We start from the raw sequence: 20,174 nt of genomic DNA, 5'->3' as shown, positions 1-20,174 counted from the left end.
CAAACAGTCACAATTTACTAAAACAAATCCCAGAAATCCTCCATCAGTCTTTATTTTATGGAAATATTTACTGAGGATTTGGTGTTAGAATAACAAAACGGCGTGATGTTTGAATTAAAGGACAGTGTAAGATACTCCTAAGGAGATGGAAATGACAGTGAATGTGGATGTATATGAACAAAAAAGCCAACTGTTTACTTAAATATTGTGCTGTAAATACAGCACTATAAATACAGCAGCCGTTTAGAGCCAAGCAATGTATGATTGCTGTATCTAGGTCAACTCTGCCTTTTTTTCTAATAAGGGTAATTGCCCTTGAGAAAACTCATTTGTGTTTGGAATTGTTGTAAAGAGAATGTTGTTATCTGCGGGGTTTCTGTAGTGAAGTTAGGACGCCTTGTCACTACCGTGTGGTCCTTTCACATAATCAGCATTTCCCCTCTTAGAGCAAAGCCAACCTACAAAAACAAAGCAAACAAACAAAGCTGATATTTTTCACTGTTCCCATTCAAGATGAGACTTTTTTAAGACCCTCAGCTTTTATAAATTTCATGAAGACACAGGGGTGAGTCAATATGTGTGTCAGTGTGAATCAGGTGGAAAGGTTTGATACAAGCTTGTGTCTTTAAATTAGACCTCTGAGAATTCATAAGAGGGGGAGGCAGCTTATGAATGCCCTGGGTCGAGAAAAGGTCAGTGGGAGCTCAGCTTGTGCTGGAGGGACAAAGCTCATTGCAGAAGGGTGTGTTTATTAACACTGACTCCAGTTAACAATAATTCTATCCTACCTTTTTCCTATATGTAAAGTAGAAGAAAACATTGTAAATGCAATACGATCTTCACAGTGTTGGTTTTCAGATATACGTTAATAAAGCTTCTATTGATTTTCCATTTCACTTAATAATATGTGAGGCTTTTGTGTTGGAGCTGCAGTGGTTAGCTAACAAGTAATTAACTTCTCTGTTTACCAGAAACAGTGGACCGAAAATGAACTCTGCTTAGTGTACCTTAATGATTAAGTCTCCTGAGTATTATGGAGTGTTTCTATTACAACATTTCACGAAAGTAAGAAATAAAGACAAGAAGCAAAGGTGCATCTGCACATGCAGAATTTTGTTCCCTATGTTCTTACAGCAGTAGATGTTGGCAGTAGGAAACTGATTTACATTTTTGTCATTTTGTCTTTTTATAATGAATGAGCATGACTGGCCACAGTTTCAAAGCAGAACTGCAAGAGGAAAAGTAACTGATTTATTTGATAATAAAGCTGGGTGTTCCAAAATCGAATTGATTTATAAGAAGGAATTATGTTAATGATTTCCACTTATTTTATTTTATTTATTTATTTATCTTAATTAAAGGCATCAGAGCCTAAAATGTTTAAGACTGCTTTACTGCAATGTTACTGAGGAAGGTTTTAGTGGAAATTTAAGCTTGTGCTAACATCTTGCCATCTCAGTAAGTGTTACCCAGTTCAGTCTGTTTCAGCTGTGGTTTGTAGCAGGTGTAGTTTGCCTCTTGTTATAAATATTTATACTGTGGAATTCTCCGAAAGCTTTGAGTGAAGTATGAGGGAACTGAATTGAACTGAATGAACAAAAGATTAATTCTGAAGTTAACAAAGCATTTGGGTCTTGCCGGGGAACTGTTAGACAGAAATCTGTTTGATCTTTCAGGTTTGTTTGGATATATGTATATATATATATATATACAATATATATATATTTAATTTACAGTGTTTCTGCTGCTACTGGTTGAAAAACAGTTCTTGATTTGAAGTGTTAGTCTATTTCTTTGGCTGTTTTCATCTTCTTCCTTGCTTTGAAAGAGTGGGCATGTGAAGAGTAGAACTAAAACAAGCTTTCTCACATCATAACTTAAAGAAAAGTTCAGAACAGAAGTTCAAGGGAAGTCAGACTGTCAAAAGGCTTTTATCGTAGTAGATCCGCAACTGCTAATTCAGAATGGAATGCCAAAAAAGTTGTAAAACTGAGAGTACTTATTTTAGTTCAAATGAAAACAAAGTAATGTCAAATGCTCAGTGAGAATAAACTATTTCTTTCTGTCTACCTGGAGTACAACTCATCATGCTACCTGCACGCATAGAAACCATCTTCCCCTTTTGGCTTGCATATTGAGTAGTTGTGTTCTCATTCACTGAACTGAACATAAATACTGGAAAACAAAATATGTAGGAAATGAATTTTACAGCATACAGGTGAAATACGGTTTATAATTTCGTTAGAGTGAATATTGTTCAATTTATGAAGTTATTATTTCACTAATCACTGTTTGGTTTCTTTGCCATATGAGTTTAAGAATCAGCATGTCAAATATAAGTTTTAAGCTTTGCACTAACTTGAGATGCATTAAATTGATGAAAAATAATTAAATGTTTTTTAATAATATCTTTTTTTTTTTTTAATTAAGGTACCAGTATTTTTTACAGATTAAACAGGACATTCTTACTGGAAGGTAAGACATTTTTGTTCCATTAAACATTATATGCAACTTGAGAAAAAGGTGTTGTCTTGATCATGAAGAATTATGCTTGCAAAAATGAAAGTATTTTAATAATTATGCAAAAATAAACAATAAAAATTCTGTCCAACTTGTGCATGAGTACATTACAAAACAGTAGGCTTTTCAAAATCATTTCATATAAAATATGTAATTCTACTTGTTTTTCATCTAAAAATAAAACAGATTGCCCTGTCCATATAATACTGCTGCTCTTCTGGCTTCCTATGCTGTTCAATGTAAGTACTTTTAGTATTCATATTCATGTAAGTACTGCTATGTTTGAAAATGCAGCTGTATCTAGTTTTGCTTCTACAGAATCTAGTTCACATTTGTATAATACTGTGTATGAGATGTTTGTGGACATGAGGTGCCTGTAATCATTGTTCAAACCTGGTGGTTGTTGGTTTTTTTTTTTTCTCCCGGCACACTTTGTTAAATTAGGTATAGAAAAAATACTGGCAAATGTATTTTCCTTCTTTAAACCCCTGCAGTTTGAAAAATAAAATAAGAACCCCTTGTTTTTGTCTGCATTCCAAAGTGTGATTACATGTTATTTTTTCAAGAAGTGAAAAGGGTAACACTAAGGCAGTTTTTAGACACATGTACGTTTTTAACATACAGTACAGTAGGCATCCAAATGGGTGTGAAATAGTAAGTTCTAGTCATACGTTGCCAAGCAGTTCCATACCAGTGTTGCCAATTTTATGCCCTTCAGTGTGTAATGTTTCTTCCTTTCTCCTTATTTTTCTTTTGTGAAACCTGAACTCTTCAATGGAGGAAGTCATAGAAGTTCAGTACAGAAGTTTTGCAAATAGGGATTGTCAGAAAAAAAGGAAAAAGCAAACAAATTTGTATAAAACATCAAACTTCAGGTGCTGAACGTATTTAGCGTAAGAGCTGTCAAAAACAAAAGTTGAAGTCATGGCTTCGGGTTTTGTCTTGGAAAAGATTAGGTATTCGATAGTGAAGCAGACCATATGTAAAGTTTTGTAACAGTTAAGCTTGTAAGAATGCAGTATTTTCATTTTTAAAACAACATAGTGGGCATGCATTGAGCATTGCGGTTAGACTTGTTGTGTGAGATGTTACTGTCCTTAAGTTCTTCACCCTGCAGATCTGTCTTTGTATGCTCATTACTAATTACCTTTGGATTCAGGTCCTGAAATTCTTCATGAATAAGTAGGTCGCTCCAAAAGTAGTGCTTCCTATTTATTTCTATGGAAACCGCAACTGGTAGAGCACAATAATGTTATTTGAAAGAGCAATTTCTCATCTGCAAAACAATATTTTTTCAGTACGGTCACTGCAGTTAGCTATGCATTTTCGTAAGTAACGCAAGAGCCTGCATGCTGCATTCATCAAAATCTGCACCTATGGAGGTGACCCATTGTTGCTGTTGTCACTGCTGAAACACACCTCCTGCTGCCTCTCTTTGCTCACACCCGCTGTTTCCATGGGCATTCAAGAGGTGATGAATGTCAGTGGGTGACTTTTTTTTTGTGTGAAGAAATTCAGTTCTACCTCTTTGCTTCATTTGCACTTCCATGTCAGTGCCATTTTGTCAGGCTGCCCCTCTGCTGCCATCTGGCACACAGCAACAGCATGTAATGGAATACTGACAGGAAGGTTCAACCTCTAACTGCCATACCACCAACATCCACCTCTGATGTCATGGGCCAACGTAATAAAATAGGAGGCATTCTTTTGGAGCCACCCTCGTAAATAGCAACCCCAGAACTCAGACAGCCCTGTATTTATAGTCTGTTTTAGCAAGAATTGCACTCTGTTATAAAACCTGGTTGCATTTTTCAGGCTTTAACTAACCTTAAATAAGATCTGTCTCTTGTGCTGCAAGTGCCCCAGATGCCCTTTCTGCCTTCACTTCCCTTGCTTACCCTCTCATTCCCTGTGTACCTTCATCCACCCTACAGTCGTTTCTTCCATGCCCTATAGAAGCGTCCGCAGGCCTTCCCAGAACCCAGCACCATGCTACCTTGCTATGAACTTTCCAATTCTCACACGTTCTGTTACTTAGTACTGTAAATCTCTTAGATGCATTGCAGATATTTAAAACTGCATTGTTTTGGGGTTACAGCTGAAAAGCCTCTTAGCAAATTCTTTGGTTATTTTTTGTTTTATTTATTCTGACACATGTTATGTTACTTTGGATTTTTTTTTAATGATTTTGAGGAAGTATCGGAAGCTGTGAAAATGCACTTTTTAGTAGTTTCATGTAAGCAGTGTAGGTGTATGTATGCATACTTCTGCATGCATGCAGTTGTGCATAAAAACAGTTTTCTAATGCTTATGAATGTATCTTGGTGCAGAATGAACTGGTTGTTTTTTGCAGGTCTTGCAAAATAAAGAAATAACAGTTGTAGTGCTTAAATATTGAAATTGTATGTAAGTAAGCAAGGATTTAAAAAAAAAAAAAAAAGAGGGAGAACAAGCTGGAGTACCTTGATGCATATTATTTACTGCTAGTTGTTAGGAGGGCTTTTATGAATTAATTTGTGTATTAGAGCTTAAACAGTTAATGCACTTCCTTCATAAACACCCACTCAAAGCTCACAGTAAGTGATTTCCACAGTACTTGCTGAGAATGTGGTGGTTTATTCAAAAGGGAAAAGGGGAATTCAAATGTCACTACTTCTGTTTGCTGTAGATCATGATGTATGGTATCAGACTCACGTGAATTTGAATGTGTTGCACAGTGCCAACTAATCACTGATAAACAATAACCTCTCTTCTTAATATTTTAGCTGAGCTGGGAGACTACAACCATTCAGAAAACCTGCCAGGCTACCTCTCAGACTATTCTTTCATCCCTGGCCAGCCTCAAGACTTTGAAAAAGAGATAGCAAAGCTACATCAGCAGCACATGTAAGGATTTACAGTGAAAAACATTGACTGACTTTGTCAAATCCTGATTGCTGGTGCAGTCCTATTGTATAAAAACTGAGTATTTTGTTTTAAAGTTTTCTGTTGAGAAATGATGTATGTGTAAATGTGTGTTTTGTTTTGTTTTTTTTGTAGAATATCTGTGTAAGTACAGTTGGTGTTAGAATGAGAGGAAATGTTGGTGAATTAATGAAGTTGATAAAGGTGTGCTGAAAATAGTGCTTGTGTTTGTTAGGTACTATATGAACTTAAGAGGATATTAGTTAATTTGCTTCATTCATTCCTTGACAACACATAAAGGCCTTGTTTTCATGGTGCTTTTACCAGAAGACAGGAGTCACTTTAGATGTAACAAAGTCCTTTTCTTTGATATCTGGTCTTTCCTGTTTGCAGTTATTTGGTCTCCCATTAGAGAGGAAAAGGTGATGAAGCAATGGAAGCTTTTTTTTTTTTTTTTTTTTTTTTTTTTGCAATGTGTAATATTAAGTAAATGTTATTCATTGATAGCTCCTTGATATTTTAGAACTTCAATACTGCGTTGTTAGAGTAAAATTTAACAAAACATAGGCTGAATTTGTGATGACATTTGTACACTTCGGTCAGTGTCTTAGGAAATCCACTTAAGTAGGGTAAATAAAATTAGAATGAGTTGATAATTTAAACTTTGAGGGTCTTGGAGAGAGATTGCTGTTATGAATAGAAAATGCAGTATTTCAAAAGTAATTTCCAGTTTTCACACCTTCAAAGCCATTTAAATGTTGCAATACATTAGAAATAGGGAAAAAAAAAGTACATTTGCAAGCAGTTGTTTGTTTCAAGACTGTGTAAGCACAATATAAAATTTTTGAATGAGGGCATTTATGTGAGAAAGGAAATTGGGATTTCAGGGTGAGGGAAGGAGGAAAGGTCAATGCAGATTTTCTCTTTGAGCTCAGTAAAGAGACTATTGAGGAGCTGCATCTGAATGTTTCTTATACAGCTTCTTTCTTTCAGAGGGTTGTCTCCTGCAGAAGCAGAGTTCAATTATCTCAATACAGCACGTACCTTAGAACTCTATGGAGTTGAATTGCACTATGCACGGGTAAGTTTGGATGAACTAATATTTTAATGTAAAAATGGATTCCTCTGATATTTGTGGGAAACTAAATTTTTTTTGTTGTTATTGTGAGCCTTTCACATCACTTTTTTCAGGAGAAAAGGTAGAAAGTAATAAGTTTATCTTAAGCTGCCTAAATGCAATTTACCAGTATCAAAGGTCACTATTTTACTCAATCATCTTAAAGGTCTTTTCCAACGTAAACAATTTGATTATTCTATTTGCTTGCTTTAATTTCTGCTTAGTTTATGAGTGCTAGTCGGGTTCAGCCTTATTGGCCTGAATGTCAGTTTGGCTGACTACTGCTGAAAAAGAAAATTGTCAATGTTGAATGAATTTTTGATACTTAAGGATCTGTTTTCTTTTAAACGTATTTTATTTGGTTCAGATTAGAACTATTGTGTAAGGTGAACACACAATGGTTTGATGAAATATGTAGTGTATGGTGAATATAGTGTGAAAATAAATACACAACCTTCTACTATAAACTCAGATATAGGTTAAAATCATGAATGCTGTAGATTTTGAAAAGAGAGTTTCTAAATGAAAAGTTCTGATCATGAAGAGTTATTAAGCATGGATGGAAATCTAGCATTTTACTTCTCCCTGGTAAGTAAAGTGAAATACTTTAATAAAGCAGGTAGCTTGAGGTCTTGACTCAACTTGTCATTACAGTGCTACCGTTTCTTCAAAGATTGACTGTAATTATTTTTAGCAAGACATTTCTGTTTCTAATATTTCTGTTCTACTCCCTAATGTTAAAGAAACATGCAACAGAATTTTAGAAGTACCCTGCTTCACTACTATGTCTATTCTCCTATTTTTACTCAAGAATCAAGAGGTCTGTAGCAGATGTTTGATAGGAGTGCATAAATATTTCAGGAAAACTGTGCTATTTAAATGTGCTTACAGTACATTATTTATGTACATGTACATATTTTGTACATGTACATAAAATGTACATGTTTTAGAATCTCTCCTCTCTGTGTTCTGAGATTGCAATTTCCTTTCAGGTAGGAATTTAAGTCGCTGGTTGCTTTTAGCGTAGCATACGCTGAGGCAGTGTTGTTATTCATAATAAACTGCTAGAATATTCTGTTTGCTTGAATATCATGGAAGATCTAATTAGTTAGCTACCATAGAATTTAATTTTCTAAATGATTCAGAGCAAACATGTAGTCCTCTCCGAAACAGGGGAGGAAAAAGTGAATTCCTGTTTGTCTTGCTAAAACATGTTTCCTTCCATGTAAATTGAGTTCTAATTTACTATTGTTTGTGTGTTAGGAGGAAGATTGGTGAGCTTCCAAGATATTTATATTGTTTTTTACTTCATTGTCTCTTTTCTTTTTTGAAGGATCAGAGTAACAACGAAATAATGATTGGAGTGATGTCAGGTGGAATACTGATCTTTAAGAACAGAGTACGAATTAACACCTTCCCATGGTAAGGACAGCTGCTAAGGCTAATCATTTTGTTTGGTATTTCAGAACATATTTTCTACTATTACTAGAGTTATATGCTTTAAAAAAAAAAAAAAAAAAAAGGCTAAAATTTTAGTATGTAAAGTTGAAATGATTTACCTTCTACCAGGTAATGGATAGTTTTATGAAGGGTTTTTGTCCTGTTCTGGATGCTGTGATGTTAAGTGATTGCGGTGTAAAATACAATTAATTTTAATATAATTTTTCTTCAGGAACCTGTAAGCATACTTCGTGTAATTAACTGTTTAGCAAAGGCTAGCATTCTGGAAATACTGATTTTATTCTAGCTCAGTCTTTATAGGGACCACTAAACTTAAAAATATTAAATACAAAAATAATTGCTGTCATCTTTTTTTGTAATTTAATTGTACTTTGTGTTAAATTTAGGCACAGCACTTGAGGATAAGTGAGGTGTAGTATTCAGTGATATTGTCATCTCTTCATCTGTAGATAGCTGTTTTCATGATGAAGATAAAAAAAGTGCATTTATTGAAGAAAAGGTTGTCATTAATTTCTCCTCTTAACTAAAATAGATTGTAAAGCTGTTCTGTTAAGTAATCATGGAAATGCCCTTGATAATCTTATTGTTCTGGTAATCATCAGATTTTCTTTAATTGGGATTATCTTTTTACCTACTCATGTCAGAAGGGGAAAAGTCTAAGAGAAATCCTGTTTTGTTGCATCATTCTGATGCTGTACGCAACTATGTCACCTTCACCAAAGCTTTTTTGTGCTACTGTGAAGTAGTTTTCTTTGGTTTCCTTTGTATTCTTCAAATCCACTCCTTCAGTCATTCTTACTACATACTTTGTGTATACTATAATGAAGTTCTGAGTGGGCAAAGTCATCCATCTAAAATTATTGTAACAGACATTAAGTTACCAGGCACAAAAAGCTTTTCACATTAGAAAAATGCTGACTTTGACATTTTTGTTGGCTGCTGATTTGTGTGCTTGGGCAATACAGTATTGAAATTCTCTGAAGTTCATCTTCATATAAATGGATTAAATTCATTACCTCAACTGAAACTGGAAGAACTACTTTTCTGAGCTCCAACAGATACAGGTAGCTGAAGTTCTTGGGGTTTTGTTGTTTTTTGTTAGTTATAGGGTGAAATCAACTGTTCGTAATCAGTGACCTGTTTTTGCTTCAGTATGGTCTCTTTCACTTGGTGAGATTCAAGATGTTAATGACATCTTTCCTTCAACCCACTGAATTTGAGACATTTTAGTTCACATTGCAAAGCTTAATCCCTAGTTTTGTTGTAGGATGTTATATAATTAGTGGTTTACCATGTTGAGAAATATGAATGATCAAATTGGAGCAGATTTTCGCAGAGAAAAGAAATGTAGAAAGCTATGACAAAAACTTTATCTACACCCAGATGAAATTGAACACACAAACATATTGCCTGGAAGCATTTAAAGAAAAGCAAGCCTGAGGCAAACACAGAACATCTAAATTTTCAGTCTTCATGGTTAGTCTGGTAAATGAAAACTTGATCTTGCAATTGCAAGTCTGAAACTACTGCAATATTCAGGCCTACCTTTCTAACAGCTACTCACTCTAAGAAGGAAACCCTTCATCTCCAAGGGTTTTGAAACATTAGAACCACTTCTGGATTAGAACTGGTTAATAAATATAGTTCTGTAATAATCAGGATGGTTTTAATTCAGGCTGCTTTTACTACTGCTTTTTTTTTTTTGTTTTTTCTTTTTCTGTTTGTTTGTTGGTTGGTTTTTTGGTATTGTTTTGGTGTTTTTTTTTTTTTTTTTCTTGGAGAAAACAGTAATAATAGAAATACGTTCTATAAAACAGCGGTAAATTGCTGGGTACGTACACTGTAAGTCATAATTAAGCTGCAAGTCCATACTGAAAGTTAGAGGTTTCTGTGAATTCTGTTTCATATCATTTGCGTGCCAGGGATGCTGATCTAAATTCTTACTGTGGTTTGTATGTGTGTATAATTACCTAAACAGTTCTTCTTTGTATTCAACCGTATCAGCTGACATCAGGGTTATTAATTTCTTCCTGTGAAGACTGTAGTACCACAATAATTGGTCTTTACAAAATAACTTAAAACAACAACTGCAAACAAAGAACCCCACCCCCACTCTGTGCACACACACAGTTTCCTCCAACCATAGCCTTTCTTTGGCTAAGAGTAAAGCAGTAGACCTCTGTCGTTCTTCTTTTATCCTTAGTCCTACAGCTGTTCCAGTGACATCAGATCTGACACTGTTTTTCTGCTTGCTCCTGCGTAACTGGACCTGTGCAAGATGTCTTTTTTGAGTGCTTGGCAATTATATGGCTACAAGTGAATGTTTAGATATCCCATTTGCAGTACTCCTGTGCTGATGTTGAGACGTGACAGGATAGACCTGCATGCATGTGGGGAGAAGTAGATGTAGAAATAGATTCACCTGTAATCAAGTAAAATGTCCTTTACCACTTACCTTAATTGGGTTGAAATTTTTGTCAAAATTACGTAATGCAGTCTCTGTTATCAGAGATCATAGGGAGAGGAGGGAAGAGTACAAAGACTAGGCGGGCTCAAGGCAAAATGCAGAGTGTATCTTTTATGTAGTGCATCCTAATTACTTTTCCTGTATTAGATGTAGTATCTGTTTTCCACAGGCTGCACTACCTGTCACAGAGACCTGGGAATCAGTGGGATCTGATCCTTTGATTCTTGAAGACCAAGGGACAAAAGCATAGAGTACCTGAGCACGTCATTTGTCACTGGATCACCTTCTCAAGAGCAGAGACGCACTTTCCTTTGCCTTTCTTTTACTGTTGATGTTCCCTGGAAAGCTTTGCCTTTCACAAGGTTACCAGTTGATCTATGGTGGTAGTACTAGTGGTAGCTAGGTAGCATTTCTGTATTCCTTCTTGGTAGTCTGATCCTGCTTCTACCTCCTGCGTATTTCCCATTTGTTGGAACTCAGAAGTTCCAGGTTTGTCCAAGCTGGTCTCCTTCCATGCTGGCCTGCTTTATGTAGCACATTAAGATTATTCTGAATTGGGATTGTCCTTGAAGATTGACCACCACTCCTCAGTTGCCAGGCCCTGCAAAGTTTATCCAAAGGATTTTGTGTACCAGAGTTCTGAGCAGACCGAAGTTTCTTCTCCCTGGGTTGTCGAGTTTGCGAGTCCGCCGCTTTCTCTCCTCAGTTTCCTCAGGATCATTAAATCTACCATCTCACAACTGCTGGAGCCAAATGTGCCCTTTACTACTAAATCTGTACAATCTTTCCATGTTTGTGAGTGGTGCTACCAAGAGCATCTTTCCTAACTGGTCAGCGCAAAACCTGTGTAATTGAAATCTTGGTCAAGTCTGCTGGATTGCTCACGTTCTGCATTGTCATCCTCTCAGCAAAGTTTGGAAGTGGCAAAGTCGTCAGTGAGCACCACAGCTTTCCACATGTTTGAGTACAGGTTTCACATTAGGTTAGGACTTGTAAATATCTCTTTGTTTACGAATATTCATTATATGGTTTAGAATGTCTGAGATGATTGGAGTCTGGAAAATCATACCAGGAAAATATTACAGATGCCTGTTCTTAACCTTTACGTTGGATATGCATCACTGGCAACAGAAAATGGAGGCTTAGATAGATGCATCTTTTGCTTTAGCCAAGTCTGGATTTTCTTAATGCCTAGCAGGTTATTAGCAGTGCATATGGACTCTTACTGCTGTATTTTTTCAGAAATAGATGAAGTTTGGGTGGCTCCTATGGCTTGAGTTAGACCTTACTGGCTAATGGAACAGTTTTGAGTCTCTTCTGTTGAATGGTTTCAGGCTTAATTGACCCCTGACTTTGCTCTGCCTAAATTATGGGGTAGGATTAAAAAAGTGTGTCTAACTTTCATCTTGATTCTCACTCAGTCATCAAAGGAAGTCATTTCTTTAACAGAAGGGGAATAGAGTTAAAGCTAGTAAAATGGTTTTATAAATTGAGTAATTTGGATTTTTTTTTTGAAGACTTTCTGTTAGCATGTTAAACAAATCTGGTGTTCTGTAGAGCATGTGCAGGTAGTATTAGAAAAGACGTGCATTTAAATGATCTTTTAATAGTAGTGTACCTCAAAATTTTAGAAAACGGATTGTGATAGACTTCTGGTTCAGTTAGACTACTTAAGTTGCAGTTAACTTTTTTTCTGTTTCCACAAATGGATTACTATAAGCAGTAGTGAATATCCCATTAGTACATTTTGGACTTCTCCCTAAATATTCTTACACAATTGTTTGTTATAGGAGATGCTAAGATAACTGCTGTGTTGCCAATGAAGTAGATAGATAATTTTGTGGATCTTTACATACTTTGTGGATCTAATTCTTGATCAGCTTTTCAACAGCAGCAAATCAGTAACCCAGCAAAGCCACAACTAGTTCTCTTCCTAATTACAAAACCAGGAAAGAAAAAAGATTTATGTAAGCATTATTTAACAACTGATATTCATAGACTCTCCCCACCACTCCATTATTGCTGGGAGAATTTCTCTTCACAAATCAAGGATATCCAGGTTTGGTTCCTGCTGCAAATACTGTTCCAGAGAAAATGTCTCCATTTGATTTGGTTAAGAAGATAATTTGTATTGGATATAAATATATGGTTGTGTGTGTGTGTGTGTGTGTGTATATCCATCCATCCAACAGAAGTGTTTGTTAATACTTTTGCTCCTTATCTTTCCAAGTGTTAGAGGGTTTTTTTTTTTTTCAACAAGGTGATTAATATGCAAGCAGTAATTTCAGTCATTTCTGAGGTTCCTGTATATTCTTAATGAGTCAGTTAATCTCAAAAACTGTGGTATTATCTTTGCTGTCACAATTTGTCTTGCCTTGGTAGCTTTAGTAAGCCAATACAGTAACTTGAAATAGTGGGACCGTAAGAGATGACAGTTCAGATTAGTGACAGAGTTCTCTATAAACAGGCAGTGTAAGAGATTAATTGTAACCCCTGAGGAGTTTGCTTTATAATTTACCAAAAGTTAACTCTTATTGAGATTTCCTTTGAGCTTCATTAAAATCGGTAGTGAAATCATGTTTGTGTGACACAACACTTGAATTTGGCATTCTGTATTTTTTTTTAGTATCACATAGATTTTCCTTCTTGTGTTCACGGAGTTTGCTGTGGTTTTTCACGTTACAGTTACTTTTGTGATAGAAATATCACTTGTCTTGTTCCTATTTAGCACAACTATATTTAACTGAACATCTCAAATTGTCTGGAATTGCTGTAGTGTCTTGTATGCCTTATAGATAACCTGCAAGATAAAGCTATCTGTAGGCTGTTTTTTTCCCATGATGTGATGTTGTAAATGACTTTTCCTGCTTGAAATGTGGAGGGTTTTTCACATTATTTACTCCCTCTTTTTTTTTTATTTTTTTTATTCTTTTATTTATAAATATCAATGTTATATGTAAGTGTTAATCTCCACACTTATTGGCTCAGATTTTGCTATTTGAAAACTTCTGGTAATACCTAGAGTTGAGTAAGAGCATAGTGAATGTCTTTTGGGAATTGTGTGGAGGTGAAAGTGTTTCTTAAATAGTCCAGGGGATAATGAAAGCAGTCTCAAAAGAGAAGGCTTCAGATTAGGATGAATTCAGAATACGATAGGTCCTTGAATTTGGATCTGAGAATATAGGTAATTTAGCAGCAGCCGTAACTTAGGATAGAAACAAGTGAAATTCATTGGTCATATATACATAGTTTACAGATTTTAAATTATACAATCTGTTTTATATAATCTCTATATTATTTTTTATCTATATAAATGAAATCCATGCTCTAAAAAGTGTATTTTCATAGAAATATTTAAGTTATGAACAATGGTTATACTAAGTGTTTAAATGGTCTGGTTTTATTTTTCATTTAGGTTGAAGATTGTAAAAATTTCTTTTAAATGCAAACAGTTTTTTGTTCAACTTAGGAAAGAATTGGTGAGTACTATTTTAAATTTGATCTAAAAAATGAGTAACGAGACTTCTCTGTACTAGATGTCTGCATTATACTTTAATATCACATTGATTCTTGTCTTAAGTCCAGTTTCATCAATTTTCTGTTTATTTCAGTTGCCAAACAGTCATTGCAATGTTTAATAAGACTTATTGCATTTGATCTACCTTATACAAAAAAGACTTTTAGTTTTATGTATGTATTCAGGAAATGAAAATGGCTTATATAATGTAAATATTGAAGGTTGAAAGTAAATCAATATTAAATTTAAATTTCAGAAGAAACCAAGTTAAAATGAAAAGTAATGCTTAATGCTGATTCACTTGCATATGTGCTCTGATTAAAATACGCTGGTAGGTATTATTCAGATCTAGTAATACAAAGTGGCTTTTACTTAAACAGAAGAGATAAGAATGCCTTTGCGGTTTTGAAGTACCTAGGGTGGTTGGTTTATGCATACTTCTGTATTTCTTGGAAGAAAACTGAGGCTTTACATGAAAAATAAATATACTTTTTCTCTTGTGATATTTGTTTCCTACTCTGTGAAGCACCATAGGACTAGTGAGCAGTTAATTCAGCAAGAAATTGATTGTTTCATGCCTCCAAGAGATAGGAATCTAAACCCTTACAGACTTGGAAAAGAATTAATTAAAATACGGGTATGTGATTAACTCATTAGATTAGTTAAAAGGTTTTGTGCAGTCCTTATTTACAGCTGAAAGGATTTAAAGACCTAAGTATAGAGTTACTAACCAGAGGAAAAAAAAAAAAGATATATTTTAGACAGAAATACATTCTAAATATTATAGAACTACTCCAGATTCAGAGACAAATATGTAGGAGGGAACTCCTGTTACGTCAGAACAGGCCAGTGGTTTGTGACCAGCAACAGCAATTTGAGCTGCTCATCTTAACAGCAGGAGGCCCAGGAGTTTGAAGTTCTCACAGATGGAACTGCCTGACTAAATACAGATCTGCTGTGTTAGCTGATGGGAGGAGGTTGATGTTTCTGCTTAGAGCAGCATGAGTACGCTGTCAGTTTAGAAAGGGGAGGTTAAAACTGAACAAGGATTTTGGAGAAATTGTGTGGGAAGAAATGAACTTTGGCTATTATGTGAAATGAACAAATTTACCTATGATACAGGCAGAAAAATGATAATAAGTATTGTATTTTCTGTTATTTTTTAATACCCCACATATTACTTGGACCAGGGTGGAATTGATATATGAACTAATATTATGTCTCCTCTGAGTTGACTTATCTAAGGCAACAAATTAAGAAGACTCATTCTGTTTTTCTTTAAGCTCTTATGTATCAGATGAAAACTGACAGCAAGAACTTCATTTTCATTTATTTCAAGTCATGAATACCTTAAGATCAAAGCAGAAATTTGGCTTCCAAAGAAGGCATACTTAAACTTTTTAATCAAATCTAATATTAAAATTGTTATTTCCAAAGTTATTTTCCCTGGGCAGACTCTTTGGAAGAGATTCATCTCGCCTACATTCGGTGTCAGTGAAGTTTTATGATATTTTGTTTCACGATGGTTAATGAACCAATTGCTATTTAATCAGCTACTCACTAGACCTCTGTGTAACCAAAACACTTGCGAAGACTGATACTTTTTGCGTAAATTGGAAATGTGTTTTAGAATAAGTTCTCTGGTATATGCTTGCTTTTAGTTTACTTCTTTAACAATAGCAGGAACCTAAATGGCTTCTTTTCAGTAGCAGAAGCCAGGTGAAATGACTTTTGTTTGCACATTCCATATGTGAAATATCTCTAGTCTAGTTCTTTGAGTGTATATTGAAAAGCATAGTTATACAATATGGTAGTGAAAATGTATTCATGGTATGTTGATGTGTTTCGAAGTGTAAATACATAAGGAATTTTACAGCTGAATGCCCATATTTTTTTCTAATGGAAAGCTGAGATACTCTAGGATATTAAAGTGGTGAACTTGGGAGAGAAATTTTGCAGTATTTCTTCCAGACTCTTTCATGTGCACTTTTTAAGTGGTCCAAAACAGATATTTTTCAAATACTGCTAATGAATATTGAGAGCTTTTAATTGCAGTTGTCCTTAAAAATGCAAGTGCCTTATCTTTCAATCTCCTTTTAAATTAATTCTTTATCGTGGCATTGCTTAGAGGCATCAATATAAGTAAAAGAATTATTTGACTGCTTTTTAGTAGATTATATCTGTCTTGTAAATTAATCATTTAAGGGAAGCCAGATGAAGCAGTTTTATGTCAAAGTGATTTTCCACCCGGTAGCATAATATATTCTTGAATGAAAGTTAGTTGTATAGTCTGTCAATTATATAACTTGAGTTGATTTTCTTTTCGCTCTTTATTTAGTTTGAGGGGTGAGGAGAAAGAATAATGTACAATTTCTTCGTACAGCATTGGAAGTCCTCTGAGCTATAACTTCAGTTGCTGTATTCTTCACTGGATTTTGCATTCTCATGTTTTTGCTTATTCAGGCTGTTCCATATTCTGCTTCCCTTGCTCATTTTGAAGCTCTTCCAGAATTAATCAGTATATATTCATTTGTCTATATGCTTCCCTAAGCATTGTGGGTTATGGTTGGTTGCAACCTTAACTGCTGTTATGTCACAGAATCATAGGGGTTGGAAAGGGCCTCTGGAGATCATCTAGTCTAACTCCTGCTAAAACAGGTTCCCTAAAGTAGGTTACACAGGAAAAGCATCTAGGCAGGTTTTGAATATATCCAGAAGTGACTCCACAACCTCTCTGAGCAGCCTGTTCCTGTGTTCTGTCACCGTCAAAGTAAAGAAATTTTTCCTTGTGTTCATATGGAACTTCCTGTGTTCAGTTTGTGCCCGTTGCCTCTTGTTATGTTGCTGGGTGCCACTGAGAAGAGCCTGGCACCATCCACTTGATTTGAGATACTTGTAAGCATTGATAAGACCCCATCTCAGGGTTCTCTTCTCCAGGCTGAACAGTCCCAAGTGTCCCAGCTTGTCTTCATAAGGGAGATGCCCCAGGCTTCTAACCATCTTTGTAGTATCTAACCATCTTTGTAGTACTCTGCTGGACTCTCTAGAAGTCCCTGGTCTTTCTTGACCTGAGAAGCCCACGTTTGGCCTCACCCATGCTCTTTTTAATGTACTCCAGGATACCATTGGCTTTCTTGGCCTTAGGAAGGCTGGCTCATGGCCAACATGTTGTCCACCAGGATTCTTAAGTCTTTCTCTGCAAAGCTCCTTTCCAGCGTGTCAGCGCCTAAGCTGTGCTGATGCGTGAAGTTGTTCCTCCCGAGGTGTAGGATTGTCCTTGCCCTTGATGAACCTTATCAGGTTCCTCATCACCCAGCCTGCAGCATCAGATTCCCAGTCATAGAATCATAGAATGGCCTGGATTGAGAAGGACCACAATGATCGCTTAGTTTCAACTACTCTGTTATGTGCAGGGTCCCCAACCACCACACTAGGCAGCCCAGAGCCGCATCCAGCCTGGTCTTGAATACCTCCAGGGATGGGCAGCCTGTTCCAGTGCTTCACCACTCTCTGTGTGAAAAGCTCCCTCCTAATATCTAGCCTAAACTTCCCCTGTCTCAGTTTAAAACCATTCCTCCTTGTCCTATCACTGTCCACCCAATCTCTAGCATACTTCAGTAGCCTTGCTTCTAGACAGCCAAAGTGTTCAGCACGTTCATCTATTCTTTTAGAGCCCAGATATCCAATGATAAATTGAGTCTGTAGCAAAACAGTATTATATATTTTTTGTCCCTAACAGAGACCTGCCTTCAGTGTTTGAGTAAAAATTTTATTTTAAATAATGTATCTGAAGCTTTTTTTAAAATTACTATTCTTACTGACTTGCAAAAAGAGCTTAAGATAGATTTGTAACATGCTGTATGGGTTTATCTGTCAAAGTACATACTTGATCTTAAATAACACCAGCATTCATTAGGTACCTAGCCAATTGTTTCCTAATCCTACCTATGTTTCTGCCTTTTTTTAATGAATATCTGATGTGTCTAGCACAATCTTCGTTGTATTTTAAGCTTCCAAAGGACTTCTGTCCACTATTTGTTTAAAAAGTTGAGTCTCTGGTGCATCTGTTTATAGTGTTAGTCTTTGTTCTCTCAGAGATGGGGGTGGGGAGTTTTTGCTTTGTTCTGGGGGTTTTTCTTTGTTTAGGCAAAGTGAAGGAGACTCAGAATGTTTTTAATCCGATTTTTCTCCTGAGCAGAGTGAGATCTGCTTTTAAGTCTCTAATTCAAAATAAGCAAAGTGGGTTTGAATTAATGTTGCTACCCAAGGCAAATATCCAAGGGCTAAGCTGTTGTGTGCAAGAGGGACTCTAATATCCATTTTTTTGTTTATATTTTTTGTCCTTTTAATAAAAGGCATCACAAACATAACTTAGATTTCACTTTGCAGTTTTCCTTCCAGTATTTCTTCTCAGATTCTGTAGGTAACCTGTCACGTAGTGCGCATTTTAAAGGTTGTGATTTAAATTAATTTACATGCTTTTTGGCTCCCCAGTGGTTTCACCCTCAGGCTCCAGCCTCTGATCACCTCTGTCGCATCCCAGCTGCTTCCCTCTTCCCCCTTCTGCAGCGAGCAAACTGGCTTACTCTCTCTAACAAGAACTCTGGGCTCAATTAGTGAGAAAATCATTTCAGAACAGAATCCAACTGTGACTCCCTGAGGTAGTCTTCTAACACTATCTCAACAGACTTAAAACCTTGAAATACCTGTATGTCATACTATAGAGCATTCAGAATCTTCCCTGAGCTTTGTGCTATGAAAATGTTCTCATAGACTTCAGTGTAACCTTTGTGGTATTTTACGTGCTTTTGACTGAAATACTGTAGGTATTAACAAGCATTGCCTCTGGACCTTATGGTGAGCCCAAATTTAATGGAAAAGAGGGGCAATCTGTTCTAAACCCTGCTACTAATCAGCAGAACTAGGGCTTGTACCACAGAAGCACTAGCAAAGATAAGTTGCAGGATGTGTTTGGATTTTACAGAACCTAGAAGGGCAGACAGGGAGAAGAGTGGTGCACTTTAAGCCCACATCTTATACCCTTCTTCACCCTAAAGATTGATTCCTGGCTGTAACTGAGATGAAGGGCAGGGTTTGATAATCTGTTCTTGCTACACTGCAATGAAAGCCACAGAAGCTATGAATAGAACTATTGTTGAAGTACCTTTAAAGCTCTGAAACCCCAAGTTCCTGTGAAAGTGCTGTTTCGCATTACAATTAAGCTGATATCTCCACAGTTCCTTCTCATCATGCTTACCAACTCCTCCTTCATGCTACTTGTCTGATCTGGTGATGATGGTGACGCGAAAATCATGTCAGCTCATTCTCTAGAATATAAACTAAGGGAAGCAACAGGTTGCTTTGTTTTTTTTTCCTCTAACCCATAATTATAATGCTTCAAGAGTGACAAGAAAATGCACGGACATCAGTTCATATAACTTCATATCCTTTATACCAAGCCGAGGAGCTGAGGTGGTCTGTAATTTTACAAAATTGTTCACGTTTAGGATAGGAATGCATTTTGTTTACAATGCTACTATACATTTTCATTTTGGGGGAAGCTTTTTTAAGCTGAATAGGGAATGGACAGTTTCTGTTAACTAGTTGATCACTTAATTTTTTAGTGGCAGTTAACACATCTAGAAAATACCAGGGCAGTTGGTAATAAGTGGAAATTAGGAAGAGCTATCTGTGTAACTCTTGTAAACTGAAGTACATAATCACTTTTTAGATTATTGCCTATAATTTACTGACTGTTGTCAATTGATAATCAGAATTTGCTGTTCAATTTCAAAACCCAGTTAATTCTTTGATCTAAGTTCATCACGTGAGTAAAAGTGCAGTGTTTTTCTGAGCTATTAGTCATAATGCTCCAGTATCTCGACAAATTTGAAGAGCAGTCCAGCAAAAGCTTACCTTGGAAAAAAGAGTTTGCTGTTAAGTAAAAGCAGTGAAAGGCACATTGGCTTTTGAGTTCTTCAGTCGCAGACATTTATTAATATATTTTGGGTCATGTTTTTTGGAGCCATTTCTTCCCATCTAGACTTGTTTCATCACACCTGTGAACGAGCTCACCTGGAAAAATAAAAACAAAATGGCTGTAGCCTTTAAAATGTCTTTAAAGAAAGTCTTAGTAGTGTTTTTCAAAGATTTTCTAATACATACAGTCAATGTAAAATTAGAGAACT

General features: G+C 35.9%; 1 protein-coding gene across 5 annotated transcripts in view; it reads left to right on the top strand.

Moving 5' to 3' along the window:
• PTPN4 (protein tyrosine phosphatase non-receptor type 4) overlaps window positions 1-20,174 on the top strand; it is a 98,669-nt gene that overhangs the window by 42,218 nt on the left and 36,277 nt on the right. For all 5 annotated transcript variants that reach the window (XR_007378682.1, XM_048953769.1, XM_048953770.1 and 2 more), the window contains 6 exons: window positions 2,431-2,475; window positions 2,707-2,759; window positions 5,286-5,406; window positions 6,418-6,505; window positions 7,875-7,963; window positions 13,885-13,948. Coding sequence is in view for 4 of the 5 variants with exons in the window: in XM_048953769.1 (XP_048809726.1) it covers window positions 2,431-2,475; window positions 2,707-2,759; window positions 5,286-5,406; window positions 6,418-6,505; window positions 7,875-7,963; window positions 13,885-13,948 (460 nt within the window). In the remaining variant the exon portion in view is untranslated. The remainder of the gene's footprint in view (window positions 1-2,430; window positions 2,476-2,706; window positions 2,760-5,285; window positions 5,407-6,417; window positions 6,506-7,874; window positions 7,964-13,884; window positions 13,949-20,174) is intronic.

This window comes from Lagopus muta, chromosome 8 (assembly GCF_023343835.1).
Source record: "Lagopus muta isolate bLagMut1 chromosome 8, bLagMut1 primary, whole genome shotgun sequence".
NCBI lineage: Eukaryota > Metazoa > Chordata > Aves > Galliformes > Phasianidae > Lagopus > Lagopus muta.
The sequence above is the reverse complement of the archived record's forward strand: the minus strand, read 5'-3'. Positions and strand labels throughout refer to the sequence as shown.